Here is a 16,416-nt window from a genome sequence, read left to right on the forward strand (position 1 = left end):
GAAGTCCCAAATTAGTTTTTTGTTTGCATCAAGCGCTGGTGCAATCCCAGCACATCGGGACTGGCTTAAAATGCAAACCCTGCTTTCACTGCCATTTATAAACTATAGCAGAAGTACAGGAACATCTGTGCACTTTTGCTACTGAGGAGGAAAGGTGAAGGAGGAGCCTCTGACCCTGGGGCCTGCAGCCAATCCAGTGTGCTTTCTGATTGCGTACTGATGGTCATTTACCATTGAGAGCTCGCACCACGTGTACGGTCTCCGACACTCCCTTCCTGGTAGATTTTCACACATGAAGGCCCCGATCCTACAGTCAGGTCCATGCTAGCAGATCAGACTGTGGGATTGGGGAGCCAAAATTTGGTGTTAAGCTCCCCCGGGTCTGATTCTCAATTGCACTGCCATTTACACCAGGGAAAAGCATCCGTCCATTTTGCCCAAATATAAACCACCACACAAGGTGATGGAGGCGTGATGGAGAATCAGGCCATGTCTTCAGTGCAGGCTACCTGCAAGCTGTGCAATCTTGGGTTAGTCATCCCACAGGAACCCAACTTCCTAGAGCACGGCCACACTATCTAGTACTGCACACTGCCGTCACACCCCACGTCCACCCTGCCGCTGCGCATGGCTGAGAGAGATAATACAGATAACTGGGCACCTCCTGGCTACATCTGTTTATATAGCAACCTGCATTGGTTCCTCCACCAATGTCTTCCCTCCTGCAACCCATGCTTCTCCCTCCAAGTTCCATGCAGGTTGCTTCACTTAAAACCAAATGCTGCCTAGTTTATATGTCTTAGTGCATGGAATCTAACCAACCTCTTCATTTCTTCCTTCCATTTTTTAAATTGTTTTTTACCTTCTCCTTTCTTTGTAATCCACCATTACATTGACCATTTGATCTCTGTGCTTTCCGTTGCTAACCGACTAGGTCATATTTCCCTTTGTTGAAATATCATGGTCACAAATTGCTCTTTAAAAAAACAAAATTGGGATTTTTTAAACTCTTTTTAAAAAATCATTTGGAATTTACACTTGAATTGCGGATGGTGGGGTTGTTGGTCTGGATTTTTTTTTCTTTTTTTTTTTTTGTCCTTGGATGACGGAAATGCTCCCTTACCCTCCTCCTTTCCCTCGTCCTCCTCATGGTCTGTTATCTTTCTGCCTGCATTAGGTTGCCTGGAAGTGCTTCTGATCCGAATGATTCGGGCATTCAACCCTTTAAATAACACGGTGCTCTTCGAGGGGAAATACGGTGGCATGCAGATATTCAAGTCGCTTGGTAAGAGCTGGTTTGTTTGCTTTTGTCCTCACGGGGTGATGGGGGTGGATTTATGACTCTTCTTTAAAGCTTCTTATGGTGAACACCCAGCAGTGAATCCTACAGGAAGGGTCTCAGTCACTGCATTAACTTCATGGCAAGGCGTAAGGGGGAGAGCATCAGAAGCACCTAGGGGATTTAGGAACACAATGCAAGTCACTGAGTCTTGTCCTCCTGTCTCCCCATAACTGTCTAGTGCTTCTTCTTGCAGAATCCCATGGTATATATTCTCAGAGACTGGCTAGCATATGGGACAATGGCTAATGGGCTCTAGGCTGTATTCTGACCCCAGCCTAGATTGGGTGCCTCCAGCTAATGGCTGGTTGTTCTTTGTGCCACAAACTGATGGGTCTCAGTCTGGGTCCTAGTGGACGTGTGCTAACAAAGTGTAGTGATTTCAATGGGCATTGGCAGCGGTGCAGGGCTTCTGCCTGGGCATATGCAATTGCAGGGTCGGGAGCCATGCTGGCTTCCCTTGTTGGCAATCTCACAAACAGGTGGCAGAGGCCAAACCCCGCAGCCCTGAGAGGCAGTCCCTTCAGGTACATCAGTGGAGCAGTGTCCGGAAAAATCCATCTGCTGCTGCCTATGCTGCAGCGTGCTGGGGAAGGAGCCCTTTGTCCTCCAGGGCTGACAGCTCGGTGCACTAAACACAGTTAAGGGGAAATATTGCCCATGGGCCACACTTTGGCCTTGACTCACCCCCAGGATCTCCCACTGACGTCAGCAGCAGCATGGCTCCTGGGCAGCACCTGGTCCGACGGATGGGGCAGAAGGAGAAGGCACAACCCAAAGAGCCCTGAGTCCTCTCACCCATGGTAACTGCTTCTGTACTGCCCCTAGGTCATGTCTGCTTCCTGGGATCTTCCCCTTCTCTCCCAATCTTTACTGGCGGGGAGGTTGGAGATGAACCACAACATTGGTTACTTCACGTTCACCTGCCGCTTCTCTCTCACGTGCCCCGTAATGTTCAGTTTGTGGCTCCGCACCTACCTGCAAAGTCCCAAGAGCAAATGAAACAAGCTCTTTTGCAGTCATAGAATCCTAGAAGATGAGGGTTGGAAGAGACCTCAGGAGGTCATCTAGTCCAACCCCCTGCTCAAAGTCGTCCTCTAGCATCTTCCATCTGTGGATCTCCAAGTACTTTGCAGACAGCCAGGCCTGATTCCCCATTCCCCTGCACACTCTGGCTGGGATTTTTGAAGATGCATCGGGGAGTTCAGTTACTGGGAGTTGGACATCGAGCTCCCTTATGTGTCTATGCAAACCCCAGCCTGGATGGTCAGTTATACCCGTGGAGAGGGGGTTTAAAATGCTACCGTTCTGATCTGATGTAGGGCAATGACAGATCGGGCCCTAGTTCTCTGATCCCTTAGACACCCTTACGAGGTTCAGATATCTAGGGATTATTTAACCCACCACTGCAGTGCCACTCCCTCTGAGGTAGAACAACCCCCAGCAACGCTACACAACATCTTAGAGCAGGCAGTGAACAGCGCTGGCTCTGCCTGAACCCACAGGAGAGGTTAGGGAGGCCGAGCAAAATTACTAACGTTGGACTTCGGCCAAGTCAGCATTGATACCCCAATTCTTGCAAAAAGGGCCAGGGGATCGTTAAACAACTAGTGCTAGGCAGGCCCGCGGAGTTAGACTCATTCAAAGTAGAGCACAGCGTCCCCCTGGGCTGCTAGTTCTGTACTGGAGCAAATGGGGCAATATCACTTTCTGGAGCACCAGCCATTCAGTGTCCTTGCAGGTCTCCCCGCCAGCTACTGATCTAGCCTGCACCTGCTTAACTTGGGGGAATTCACAGGGTCATAGCAAATAGGAGCGGGGAGGCAGATTATGAGCTGTCCTGGGCAATGGTGCAGAAAGCCTGCAGCCGTACATCTTTGGGCTATAATCCCCAGGGGGAGAGGGGGAGACCTCCAGGGTGCTCCAGAAAGTGGCACTGGGGCCCACTAGGGGGCGCTTTTCCCATGCTGGTCTCAGTGGCCCTGCAGGGTGCTGTGCGCTTCTTGCACGCCTGGTGGAGGGGTGGGTGGGTTTTGAAAGGCTGAATTCTCAGAAGAGCTAGTCCTGCCGAAGACGTGTCCTATGTGGGGCTGAGCTCTTCCTGGCTTTCCTGAGCTAGGCTGGGCCAGAACTTGGATGGAAGCTCGCCGGCTGCTTGGGCTGCTGTCAGAAGGGCATTTGCGGCTTGCATGGGGAAGAACGCTTCTTGTCTTATTTCTACTAACAAAGAGGATGGCCTGGGGTATGAGCTCCAGCCATGTGGAGGTGGCATTCACCCCAGTGCCTTTGGCTTGTGATGAAGGGATTCTTTTACTGGAGACCGGCTGGGTTCCTCCCCATTTGCCTGCTTAGTCTCCGGGAATCTTCTAAGTGACTCCCTTCCCCCTCCTGCTTCAGGAGAGGAGCCCGGAGACTTGGCTGTCATTGTGAGCAGGAGTTGCCCTGTGTGGACAGAGGCAAATTTCTTGCAGTGAAGGGGTCTGTGGCACTGGCACGTAATGTGCTTCTCATTCCCATGTCTTCTCTTTAGGCTGCGACGACCTTATCAATGCTGTCTTTGAGCTGGGGAGGAACCTGTGCCGGCTACAGCTCTCGGACGAGGAGATTGCGCTGTTCACTGCAGCCGTCCTGCTCGCTCCAGGTAGGTGCAGAGGGGGACAGGCGAATGGCAATGTCTGTTCTCCATTCAAGGAGCTCGCAGAGCCACGAGCTCCAGGAAAGAGGGTTTTGGCTGTGATTCTGGGGAGAGTTAACCCGAAACCTTATTAAAGAAATTGAAGACCCACTAGATCATTGTCAGGTGGAACAAATTAAGCGCATGGAGCTGAGCTGGCTGCTGATGGAGTCCATGGCAAAACTCCCCAGGGAGAGCAAGACTGAAGCGTGAGCTTCTGCTGCTTTTAGGGGTAGCAGAGGTTGCCCTCAAGGGGCAAAGCAGTTGCTTCGGAAGTTGCTTGCATGTTGCATATCATTCAGCTCTTTGCTGGAGGGACTGAGCCCTTTAGTTGAAGAGGCTTGTACTAAACAGAAATCCCACTCCAAAATCCTGACCTTCTCCAACTTTGCTCTCCTCTTTCAAGCCTCAAAGCCTGGTATACAAGGGTAATTAACTCTCATGCGTCAGGGTGTAAAACTAATGGCGGCTGGGGTCAGGAAAGAACTGCCCCTGTACACAATTGGGCACTAGTGGGGGCTAAACTGTTCTCAAGCATCAGACATTCGCCACCAACAGAGGCAGCATGTCAGACCAACGTCCCAGTGGAAAATCCTTGTAACCTTAAATGCTGTACTGAGCGTCCCATCCCCCCCACCCCCCCTCTGCAACCCCTTTTCTCCACTTCCCACCAGATCCGGCTCTGGAATTTGGAGCCCTCTCCAGCCAAGACACATCACTGGGGGTGGCAAATGATCACAAAGCAAAGCGTTGACCTGTAGCTCCCTGCATACGAAGGGCCGGAAAATCAGTTAAGGAAATACCCCCTCCCCCGCAGCATTGCCATGCTATGCAGGATTCAGATCCATTTCCCAGGGCTGACGTGAGCTTTGGCTATCGATTCGCAGATCGCCCTTGGCTCACAGAATCCAAGAAGGTGCAGAAGCTCCAGGACAAGATCTACATAGCCCTGCAGCACGAGATCCAGAAGAAACACTCCAGCGAGGATAAGCTCTCGAAGGTAATGGAGCTGACTGGGAGCAGCCAGGCAGAACAGGGGTGGAATTGCACTAAGGAAAAACAAGGGCTGAACGTCAAGGGAAAATGGTCCTGATACCCAGGACCATTGTATTGTGGGATTGGCTCTCAGTGGGGGAGGGTAGCCTTATTCCTGGGGACATTTACAACTAAACTGGACAAAGCCCCTCATGGATAGACCGTAGGGATCCTCCTGCATTGGCTGGATTCACTAGGTCCTACGGGAATAGGTCTCACTCCATAAATGTTAAGGCCATTAGAATCTTCTAACCTGACTTCCTGCATAGCACAAGGCCTCTAGCATAGAGTGAAAGGGCTAACGGTGCTTCATCGAGGCTTTATTCTGGCATGACATACAGCCTGGGCTGGGAGGGGGCAGAGCATCACCACAGAGTTCTTCTCCCACAGCCTGGGATGAGCTTTGTTGCTTAATTATAGTGGAACCTGCTGCAGGGACCAGCCAAGGAAGTTCTCCTCTCACTCAAGTGCAAGAGGCCTGTGTGTTAAGAACGGAGGGGTTACGGTTCGAGTACCAGGTGTGGGTGAGGTTTATGTATCAGCCCTCTGTAGCGCAAAGGCTCGTTTGTTACTCTCAGGATCGAGGGATTATGGTACCATTGGGCAGGTGCGACAGTGAGCAAGAGGGGGAAACCTCAGCCTTGAATTTTCAGGGTGTTGAAAACCAGCCCAGCTGCTCCCTTTATTCTCCCAGGCATGGTTATCCAGGGGGAGCCAAATCATTTCCCCCTGAAAACAGCAAGCCCCTAGGATAGATGCATTGCACCAGTTCAAAACGGGGCTTGACCTGGTGCCTCTCAGTCCTGGTCCATTCCCAGGGGCAGTCACCCAGACGCAGCACGCCATCTTCAGGGTTTCACACCGCTGTCGCCGCATCACTGTCATGACACCACGCCACGGCTAGCGAAGCCCCATCCAGTGACCGCAAAGCTTGGGCGTGACTGGTGCACAGCAATGCTGATCGCAAGCCCAAGTCTCACTTCCTTCCCCTGCTTCTCTCCTCTGTAGTTGATTTCCAAGCTGCCCTTGATGAAAACCATCTGCAACCTGCACTTGGACAAGTTGGAGTTTTTCCGGATCCTGCATCCGGAGACAGCCATGAACTTTCCGCCCCTGTACAAGGAAGTATTCAACTCGGAACTCCAGTACAGCGACCCGCGAGAGAGCTAAGGCTTGGAGCCGCCAGACCCTGTTTCATTTCCCAAAGCCTGGAGAGGAACAGAAACATTGGGGGCCATGAGGAGGTTCATTTAACTCAAATAACCAAACCCGAGAGACCCTACGGGGTGAGGTGATCTGCCCCTCTGCCCCACCTCCTCACTGTGGTTTGCAATAGCTCTTGAATGTAATGCACCTTGAAGGACAAGTGAACTGACTTTGCCATACCGGTGAAATGAATGTGAAATCTCCACTCCCTCGAGGAGACACTCCAGTACCGTATCAATACCTTTCCTTAATGCATGAACCACCATGGGGCACACACACGCTCATGCAATACAGCAAAGGAGCCCAGCCGCCAGCACTCATCCCAGGACCAGCCCTTGTTCTCCTCTTGTTTCATATGTATTTGTTCGTTTTAAATGAAATAAACACCAGAAAGATGGAATGAAAAAGGGGCAATACAGACTTGGTGGGATAGGTGGCTCACCAAAAACAGGCAGGGGTTGGGAAGAGAAATAAAGTCCGGAGTTGAATTGGACTGAAGCGTGGGGGAAAAGAAGACAAAAATAGCATCTTACTTTTAATGTGCCCTGGGGTTAATGACTACCCAAGGAGAAGGGGAACAGAACCAGGCCTGTAATGACTGGGCCGCTCTGTGGAAAACAGGGAAGTAGAAATTCAACGTCGTATCCCCTTCTGAAGAATCTAGCAGGGTAAGTGTCCAAACCTAACCAGAAGGGATGCTTTAGTGGGGTCTGCACAGGGGTGGACTCCCTGTGATCAGTGGTTTGAATGCAGGGTCAGCTGTTCCTCTCACCCCTCCGAATGCCATACATGTGAGACTTTCAGGAAAGTCCCTCTCTGCCCTGTACAATCCCGGGCACTTTCTCTAAGAGAAGGGGTTTGCCGCTCGACCTGTGGCCAAATACCGCTCTCCGGCTCCTGTACAGTGCTGCTGTGCGTTGTCCTTCCCAGAGGCAGCTGCATTTTAGAGGTGCTGTGTGTACATAGCGTCTGTGCTTTGGGGTGCCAAGCACCACACTTACTGTTGGCATTGTAAGCAGTCATTCGTTCCAGCCACGGCTGCTGTATTTATTTATTTGTATAGAGTCCCCTTTTAACGCTCTCCCATGAAATTCCCCGTCTCAGATCACGTCCGGTGACTTTTTCTTCTCCCTAACTGCATCCAGCGCTGCCATGTTAAGCCTTCTTCTCCCAGAGGTGTAACCCACTCAGTGCAACCCACTCAGCTGGGAAAGCAGTGTTACCAAGGCATCCCGGGCCTCCTTCGGTGCTGGTTCCCACACAAAGCCTTGTACCTCCCTGTAAGGGCGGTTAATGTTCTCGTTCTCCAGGCAACATACGCTACACAGCGCAGTACCTGCCAAGTGTAACAGGATTAGGAAAAAGCAGTGAGCGGTGGCTCTGCCTGCTCTGTTCCTGGAGGTTGAATCATCCTTGACCCCATTTTTCAGGAGCTTTTAGCTTTTCGGATCCTAGCTTTTAGGATTCGCTCTCTGAGTTGAACAGAAAGCAGGGTTCTCTCTCAGTGGATCTTTTTAGTAACAGCAAAGTTACCAGGCGGGGATGGGGGCAGAGGTTATTATTCCCCCCTCTAGCATCTTCCCCTCCCCAGAGTTGCAGTTTTGGAAGAAGGTGATGCCTCTGAGGAAAAAGAAGAGGGACTATACTTGTGCAATCATTTGGGTGGAGGGATACCGTCTCCTTCCACGCACAGCCCAGAGGTTGGTTATACTGCGGGAGAGATTAAACAGTCACCTGCTGTGGATTATTTTTTAGTTCCTGCTCCTGCTCCCATTGTTGTCAATGCCAAATCGTACGAGGAGAAAACCTGGTTGCCAGAGGAACAGTGGTTCCTACTGATAAATAATCAAAGTTCCAACTCCTTGCCCTTTTTCGTACTTATTCCTTACGTAATTAACCTCCCCCATCCTATAAGTCACCAGGAAGGTTTGAACCTACTATCTTCATATCTATAGTCCAGCCCGCTCCATCTCCTGAGGTGAGCAAGTAATTCCATTAGCGAGCACTAGTCACTCGTTTTTCTTCTGCGTGTGGCCCAGCTCCTGGAGAGGAACATGCTTGGCACTTATTCAGGCAAACCTCCCCATGGAGTCAGTGGAAACTCTGCCGGACTAAAGGTGGAGTAAAAATGGAGTCAGAACTTGGGGCTTTATTTTCCCTTAAAGTCACCATACACAAAATAAAGCTGAGCATTATTTCTTTTCTTGTTAACCACTGTTAGATGTCTTTTGTGGGGCATATCAGAATTCTCCACCTCCGTTTATTATCATGGCATTTTTCTCCACTGATGGCATGTTCCCAAATTCACTCATCTTTCAGAAGAAGGCTGCTGGCTTTCCCAGTAGCCCCTTGCAGTATCGAGTGCCATATATTGTTCTCCAAGGCAGTGTTAGCTGGGGTGGGGACGTAATATTCCTTTTTTTGCTATACCCTCCGATCCCAGAGCTTTGTGGACTTGAAAAGTCAGTATTGCCTTTTTCATACATCGGGTTGTGCCTTTTTAAAACTCATTTCCCACAGCACCAGTTGCTTATCGGCTATCTTCCTTGATGGAAGGCAGACCTTAGGGGGCGAGCAGAGCGAGGTGCTTTGTTAAAGAGGTTTTGTCAGTTTCTGCGAGAGGACAGAAGTCCCTTTCTTAAAGGCAATAGCCACAGCTGTTCCGAAATGTTTGAAAAAAAAGGCACAACCCCCTCCCCCCTCTTGTGTCTTTGATGTTCTCCGGACAATGTGCACTAGGTTGAAAGTCGCCATTTTCATTTCATCAGCGAAGAGGCCAAGAGAGCACCTTAAATCTGGAAAGACTGAGCCCTCGCCGCTGAAATGGCAATTTCCCTGCTTGCGACACAGCGTATGTCAAAGGGGGAGACATTTTGGATTCTGAGCAATAAAAGCCCACAGGGAAATTTAAGCAAAAGACTGGAAGCATAAGACATTGTAACCCAACCTGCCAACGTGCAGGAAGCAGGACTTTTTTCTTTTTCAAGGCACTGAATTGTTGGTGAAATGAATTTTTTTTTTTTTAATACATAAACCAGTTTGTCAAAACTCATAGAGTTTTGGCCCTTTTCACAAGTGACATCAACCTCCAACAGCTGAACGAGAGTAGGGCATGCGTGATTATTTTAAACAACCTGTTACAGCTGAGATCTTCAAAGCCACCTAGGGGATTTAGGCATGTTGAAATGAATGGGAGTTGGACATCTAACTCCTCTAGGCGCTATTGCAAATCTCCACCTACATGTGTACCGTATATACTTGCATATAAGCTAACCCCTTGTATAAATCACCCCCTAATTTAGCACTGCAAAGCTCAGTGTCCCACGTAGGCCAGTTTCCCTATACTCTTGTTCTGGCTGCACTGTCTACTTCCACCCCCCCACCCAAGCTTTCCGAACCTTATACACCTTTCCCTCTGCTTCTCTCACCTTTGCCCTTTCTGTTCAATGTTATTCCCAGTGTAGTCAAGGATAGTTTTGCCGGTGGGACCTGATACACCTAGCTGCTGAGCACCCTCATCTCCCACTGACTTGTATGCCACTTGACGGTGCTCTGCACCTTGCGGGATCGGGCCCCAGGTTCAGTCACTGGGTTATCATAATCACCGTACTAGAGTGGCATAGGAGTGTTTCACCCACCTGCCTCGCAAATTAATGTCTTGGCATTCTAACAAATGTAATGAATGTGCCCCTTCCCCCATATGGGAAGGAAACTGGGACTTGCAGGGCTGAAAGTAGGGACCTCTATTGCTTGAGCTAAAGGAGTAACTCCACAGGCTGGTAGCAATAATGGCTCTTATCCACTTATGTGGGTAAGAGATTAGAGGCAAGGCCTGTAACATATGCTGCACCAATGGGGTATACATACATTTCTCAGTTTATATGCCAGTATACATGGTGGGCCTTAGTGTAAATGAGATTAAGGCCTTTTTACACCACTCTGGCAATATGAAGTGGACTTAAAGTGCAATTACACACAGTTTAAGGCCCCTTTATGCTGTCAGAGTGGATTAAATGAGGCTCAGTGTAAGTGGGAATCAGACCTGGTGGATACATGCACATACACACACACCAAGCAATATAAAGGTAAGATCACAGGTAACATTTTCAAAAGTGCCTATGTGACTTAGGCACTTAAACACCTTTGAGGCTCTTGGTCTGAATACTACAGATTTTGGTGGAAGTCAGGCGTCTACATCCCTTTGAGAATGGGGGCTTAGGAACCTAAGTGCTGTTTTCAAAAGAAACTTGGGTACTTAGGAGCCTCTAACTTTCAATGAGTCTTAGGCTTCCACGTCATTTTGGCCAATGACTCTTAAGAGCCTAAGTCAGGTGCTTTTGAAAATTTCACACCAAATATCTCTGACTCATAGCTCCAGGCTGAGCAGGCTTTAGATAGTCGGATGAGTTTCTTTCATTTGCTTTCCTTTTTTATTTAAAAAAAAAAAAAAAGTTGAATTGTGGAACCAAACAAAAAGTGAGAGCTCACTATTTCCCAGATAAAGATCTAATATATTGTTTTATATGAACATTTAGCTGAGTGTGTTTTTCCACCTCTAGACCCCTCACACTGTGTATAAAAAGAAGAAATGGCTAATATATATTCTTGTGAATGTTGGTGCAAAAGAGAAAATATAGAACATTGCAGTCAGTTTTATGTTATTTTTTATCTATTTGAATGAAAGGAAGAAATGCAAAGCATTTTTCCATCTAACACAACACACACACCCCCACCACCACCACCTGTAGGTACAGACAGGTTTTATGGAAATGTTTTACTTTTTAGACTTAGGAAAACACTTCTGTTCTCATTGAATGTCCTGTCTTGTAAGATGCATCCGATGAAGTGAGCTTTAGCTCACGAAGGCTTATGCTCAAATAAATTTGTTAGTCTCTAAGGTGCCACAAGTCCTCCTTTTCTTTTTGCGAATACAGACTAACACGGCTGCTACTCTGAATCTTGTAAGATTGTAATTTCTATTTTTTTAAAGGAAAAAAAAAAACCTTAGAAAATAATGAAACTTCCTCTTATGAATTGGCCAGCTAGGAAGGGGCGGGTGGGGGAAGGGAAATGTTCATTTAAGGCGCGGGGGAGGGGGCTTTGTTTGGATTTTTCATAAAAGTACTATAATGTATGGGGGCGACCTTTTAATGAGGTGGATTCTATAGAGATATAGATGTATATTGCACAAGATTTATGGAAAGAAAAATAAAGTCTGTTTTACAGGAGGAAAATGTGTTGGAAGTATTGAATTTGACTCCTGTTTCTTAGCAGAAAGCCCACTTGAATCCAGGGAGAGTCTTTTCATGGATTTCAAGGGGCTTTTTGGGACAGGCTGTCACTGAAGCCCCATTCACAAGGTACTCAATGCCTGACTTTAAGCACCGATGGTACTATTCACATCCTTACAGTTAGGCATATGCTTACGTGCCTGGTTGAATTGGCAAATTGCCTGAGGGAAAGCGCTGAAGGGAAGTTGTACGTGGTGAGTTACTGTCCAGTTCTGGTACCCACAATTCAAGAAGAATTTTGATAAATTGGAGAAGGTTCAGAGAAGAGCCATGAGAAAGATTAAAGGACTAGAAAACCTGCCTTAGAGTGACACACGCAAGGAGCTCAACGTATTTAGCTTAACAAAGAGAAGGCTAAGGAGTGACTTGATTACCGTCCTAAGTACCTGCCTGGGGAATAAATATTTAATAATGGGCTCTTCAGTCTTTCAGAGATAGGTCCAATACAATCCAAGGGCTGGAAGCTGAAAGCCAGACAAATTAGACAGGAAATAACGTGTATGTTTTTAATTAGCAATCTACCAAGAGTCATGGTCTCCATCGCTGAAAATCAAGAGTGGCTGTTTTTCTAACAGATCTGCTCTAGGAACGATTTGGGGGCAGTGCTCTGGCCTGGGCTACGCAGGAAGTCAGACTTAGATGATTACAATCCTCCCTTAGAATCTATGAATCTAGGGAAACGTGAGCTGCTGCTGACATCTGAGGAAACCTGCAAGGAGGCCTGGATAGAGCTGGGGAACCCTGCCAGATGGTAGGGAAGCTTGTGCAGGTCCCCTAGGAATGAGCGGAAGAACCTGCATGGTCAGTGTAAGGCAGACCCAGAAGCAAGGGGTTGACTCCAGAGGGAGAGACCCACGAGCAGGGGTAGGAGGATTGTCAGGTTTGGAGATCTGGGGAGTATAAACACTGCAAGGAACCCTCTGGCAGAAGACCTGAGTGCAGGGTTGTGGGAGGTTCCCCTGAGCAGGGGGTAGCAATCAAAGGGGAGGAGGCCTGGGGGAATGAAATATTGCAGGGAGCCCTCTCATGGGAGACCTGATTCGGGACTACAGGAGAAGACTTGTGGGAGAGAAGCAAGTCTGGGAACTCTCAGGTGGATGCCCTGGAGAGTGGGGCCCTGGAACAGGGGCTAAAGGAACGGGGACAGAGTGATTAACGACTGTAAGGTGGGTGACCTGGGAAAAGTGACCTTTGAATGGGATTGAGGAGCTGCTGCCTTGTCACTTTGTTTTGGGGAGGAACTGTTTTCCTATGAGGGATCTGCAGGCTGTGGTACTTCCCATGAATAAAAAGGGTTTGAATTTCCTACTGAGAGACAATGTTCCTTAGAGAGGAGAATCAAAGAGGAGCTAAGGCAGGCATGTCTGCTGTGGGGCTGGAGGGTGCTCAAGCAGGGGCTGCCCAGGGACAGGGTCTGAGCTGGGATTTGTCTGTCTTGAGTCAGCCCAAAACTCCTAGCACATCGTTTCACCCCTGCAACACAGCCTTAACTGTGCCCTCTTTGAACAATACCTCCCTCACACCAGGCGATTTTTGTACATGTGCTTTTTAGCGGGCTATACCTCACAAACACCTGGCTCAAATAACCCCAAATTTGGACCACTTCCTCTACCTTATGCCCACATGAAGCCCAGCACGTTTTGAGACACTCTGAGTTGGCACATGGATTTTAGAGCACTTAGACTAAGCCATCTTTTAAACAGTAAGCGACTCTCATTCTTGTGTGTTTGTTTGGGGTTTGTTTGTTTTGGGGGGTTTTTTTGTACAAAATGCTTTCAGTAAAAATGTTCAGTTTTACAAAACTGAAACTTTATATCGAAATTGCTCAGTTTCTGATTTTTCATGGACACTGTCAGGAAATTTCAATACATTCAAAATCAGAAAATCTTCATTCCCATTTGAAATAACCTTTTTCATCAAAAAAGAAGTGCTGAAAATTTTTCTTGCCAGCCAGCCCTACATATAACAAGCTGGAAATCCATTATGAATGTTTAATATCCACAGATGTGTGTAAACTGGCTAAAAATTTAATTATATTGGAAGTGCTCCTCAATAAACAGGGACACATTAAAAGGTAGCGATAGGTTTTGTGCAATGTAACTCTCCTTCTTCCCCAGTTGCAGCCCAGTCAAGCTTCCAGCCTTCTGGGTTTTCGGATGCTTCACTAGAACAGCAGTCCCCAAACTTTTGAGGGTCACACCTCCCCGGAGCCAGGGCAGGATCAGGGCCACAGCTCCGTGGAAGGAGGGGGAAAGCGGACAGGGATAAGGGGGTTGAGGCTGGGGCCGCAGCTGGGCGTTGGGGCTGGGGCCGCGGCTGGTGCAGGGCCAGAAGTGGAGCCACGCCGAGGCTGGGGACGGGGACAGTGACAGGTGTGGGGCCGAGAGCCAGGGACGTGGCTGTAGGCGGGACCAGAGCAGAGCTGGGGGTGGCCTAGGCCCTGCCATGCCCCCCAGGGGGGCACACCCCCACAGTTTGGGGACCTCTGTACGAGAGACAGAATGAGCTCTGCTGGCTTAGAGCTGAAATCCTGACTTTGCTTCAGCCATTCTCACACAGGGACGTGAGACATTGGACCTGATTCTCCTCTGCCTTGCGTACTTGTTAAGCTTGGAGTAGCTTCATTGGGTATTTTTACACTACAAAAAAAGGTGTATTCTTAACTCAGATTAGCTAACCTGTGTTAGTTAACTCAGATAAAACAGCAGTGAAGACACTGCAATTTGGGTTGGCAGCTTGAGCAGCTAACCAGAGTTAAAGGGCAAGTTGCAGTGTTTTCATTGCTATTTTAACCTGAGTTAGCTAACCCGAATTAAGAACAAGCCTATGGCTGGCCCTGGGCAGGTGCCATTGCTGGAGAAGAAAAGGGATCTTAAGTGGCTGCTAATTGCCAGACCTTCCTTTCATGGTGCCAGAGGGGAGTTGGTGCATTGCCTACTGCTGCCAAAGGGCAGTGAGATCCAGCCAGCCCAAGCCTGTCCGTCTACCAAGACCCAAATGTGAGACACAGCATGTGCCAAAGCCCCACAACCGAGGGTACACAGGAAACCTGAAATACTGCAAAGTTATTTCCCTCAGTGTCAACAGCTCCTTTCATAAACTCAGGGCTTGGCTACACTTACATTTTATAGCGCTCTGACTTGTTGGCTCAGGGGTGTGGCGGCCCCGGAGCGGCAGGCTGCCAAGACCAGGTGCTCCAATACATTTGTTAGTCTCTAAGGTGCCACAAGTCCTCCTTTTCTTTTTTTTGAAGACCAGGTGGGGGTGCTAAGGAGCAGAGGCCTAAAGGGGGTGGGGGGTGCAGACGCCAGCCCCATCAGTGACCCCAGGCAGGGCCAGCCCACAGCATTTTGGCACCTGAGACAGGGAGCTCAAGTGACGCCCCCACGCAGGGCTGCCCAGAGGATTCAGGGGGTCTGGGGTCTTCGGCGGCGGGGGTCCTTCCGCCCCGGGTCGTCGGGGCACTTGGCCGAACACCGGGCCGAAGACCCGGGGCGGAGGAAGGGGCGGCGGCGGGTCCTTCGCTCTGGGTGCGTTTGGCGGCACGGAAGGACCCGCCGCCAAAGTGCTGCCGAAAGCTCCCCTGGGGGCCCCGGGGCAAATTGCCCCACTTGCCCCCCCCCCGACGGCCCCACCCCCACGTCCCCTGGCTTGGGCCAAAACTTTTAAACTCTGGGGCCTAGTGGCGCCCCCCCCCCGTCTGGCACCTAGGGTGACCAGATGTCCCGGTTTTATAGGGACAGTCCCGATTTTTGGGTCTTTTTCTTACACAGGCTCCTATTACCCCCCTCGCTCCCCCCTACTGGCACCTGAGGCGGCCGCCTCAGTGCGCCTCAGGGTAAGGCCAGCCCTGGCTTCGCCGTTCGCACCCCCGCGCCTCCCCTCCCTTATAAAATTGTCCCCCGCCGGCCGCCGTAGGCCAATATCCGCCTGCCTCGCCCCCCCGCTTCAGGCCACGCCCCTCTGACTTCAGGCCGCGCCCCTTGGCCCGCTCCTTGGTCACATGACGCCGTGGCCGCCGAGGGGCATATTGGGAGAGGTAGTCATCCTCGCGGCCGGGGGGGGCGGCCATAAGCCGTCCTGGAACTGCAACTCCCGGCGTGCCCCGCGGCTGCTGCTAAGGCCGGGAGGGAGCGGAGGGCTTCGGCGGCTGGTGCGGAGGTGAGGGCGACAAACAGCCGAGCGGGTGGCTACCCCCTGCCGGGAATGGCTTGGCGGCCCGGGAGTGGCCCCTCGCCCCGGTTAGGAACCAGGCCCCCCCGCTGCCGAGCAATTAATGGGGGAGGGGGGTGCAGCCAGGCCAGCCCCCCCCCCCAGCCCAGGCGAGCAATTAATGGGGGAGGGGGGTGCAGCCAGGCCAGCCCCCCCCCCAGCCCAGGCGAGCAATTAATGGGGGAGGGGGGTGCAGCCAGGCCAGCCCCCCCCCCCAGCCCAGGCGAGCAATTAGTGGGGGAGGGGGGGTGCAGCTAGGCCAGCCCCCCTCCTCAGCCCAGGCGAGCAATTAATGGGGGAGGGGGGGTGCAGCCAGGCCAGCCCCCCTCCTCAGCCCAGGCGAGCAATTAATGGGGGTGCAGCCAGGCCAGCCCCCCTCCTCAGCCCAGGCGAGCAATTAATGGGGGAGGGGGGGTGCAGCCAGGCCAGCCCCCCTCCTCAGCCCAGGCGAGCAATTAATGGGGGTGCAGCCAGGCCAGCCCCCCTCCTCAGCCCAGGCGAGCAATTAGTGGGGGGGGTGCAGCCAGGCCAGCCCCCCTCCTCAGCCCAGGCGAGCAATTAATGGGGGAGGGGGGTGCAGCCAGGCCAGCCCCCCCCCAGCCTAGGCGAGCAATTAGTGTGTGGGGGGGTGCAGCCAGGACAGCCCCCCTCCTCAGCCC

The 16,416-nt window shown here is 50.7% G+C and overlaps 2 protein-coding genes across 4 annotated transcripts in view; both read left to right on the forward strand.

Annotated features, from left to right (window-relative positions):
- LOC125627167 (nuclear receptor ROR-beta) overlaps positions 1-16,416 on the forward strand; it is a 58,692-nt gene that overhangs the window by 32,487 nt on the left and 9,789 nt on the right. Inside the window, exons 7-10 of one of the 2 annotated variants that reach the window (XR_007353941.2) lie at positions 1,178-1,285; positions 3,870-3,980; positions 4,901-5,013; positions 6,057-6,922. Coding sequence is in view for 1 of the 2 variants with exons in the window: in XM_048831029.2 (XP_048686986.1) it covers positions 1,178-1,285; positions 3,870-3,980; positions 4,901-5,013; positions 6,057-6,218 (494 nt within the window). In the remaining variant the exon portion in view is untranslated. Of the gene's footprint in view, positions 1-1,177; positions 1,286-3,869; positions 3,981-4,900; positions 5,014-6,056; positions 11,152-16,416 lie in introns of those variants that run through there. The other variant, XM_048831029.2, reaches the window with a different exon arrangement.
- SCAMP4 (secretory carrier membrane protein 4) overlaps positions 15,614-16,416 on the forward strand; it is a 29,435-nt gene continuing 28,632 nt past the window's right edge. The window contains exon 1 of one of the 2 annotated variants that reach the window (XM_048831044.2): positions 15,614-15,706. The gene's annotated coding sequence lies outside the window, so the exon portion shown is untranslated. The remainder of the gene's footprint in view (positions 15,707-16,416) is intronic. The other variant, XM_075123226.1, reaches the window with a different exon arrangement.

Source organism: Caretta caretta, chromosome 25 (genome assembly GCF_965140235.1).
Source record: "Caretta caretta isolate rCarCar2 chromosome 25, rCarCar1.hap1, whole genome shotgun sequence".
Taxonomy (NCBI): Eukaryota; Metazoa; Chordata; order Testudines; family Cheloniidae; genus Caretta; species Caretta caretta.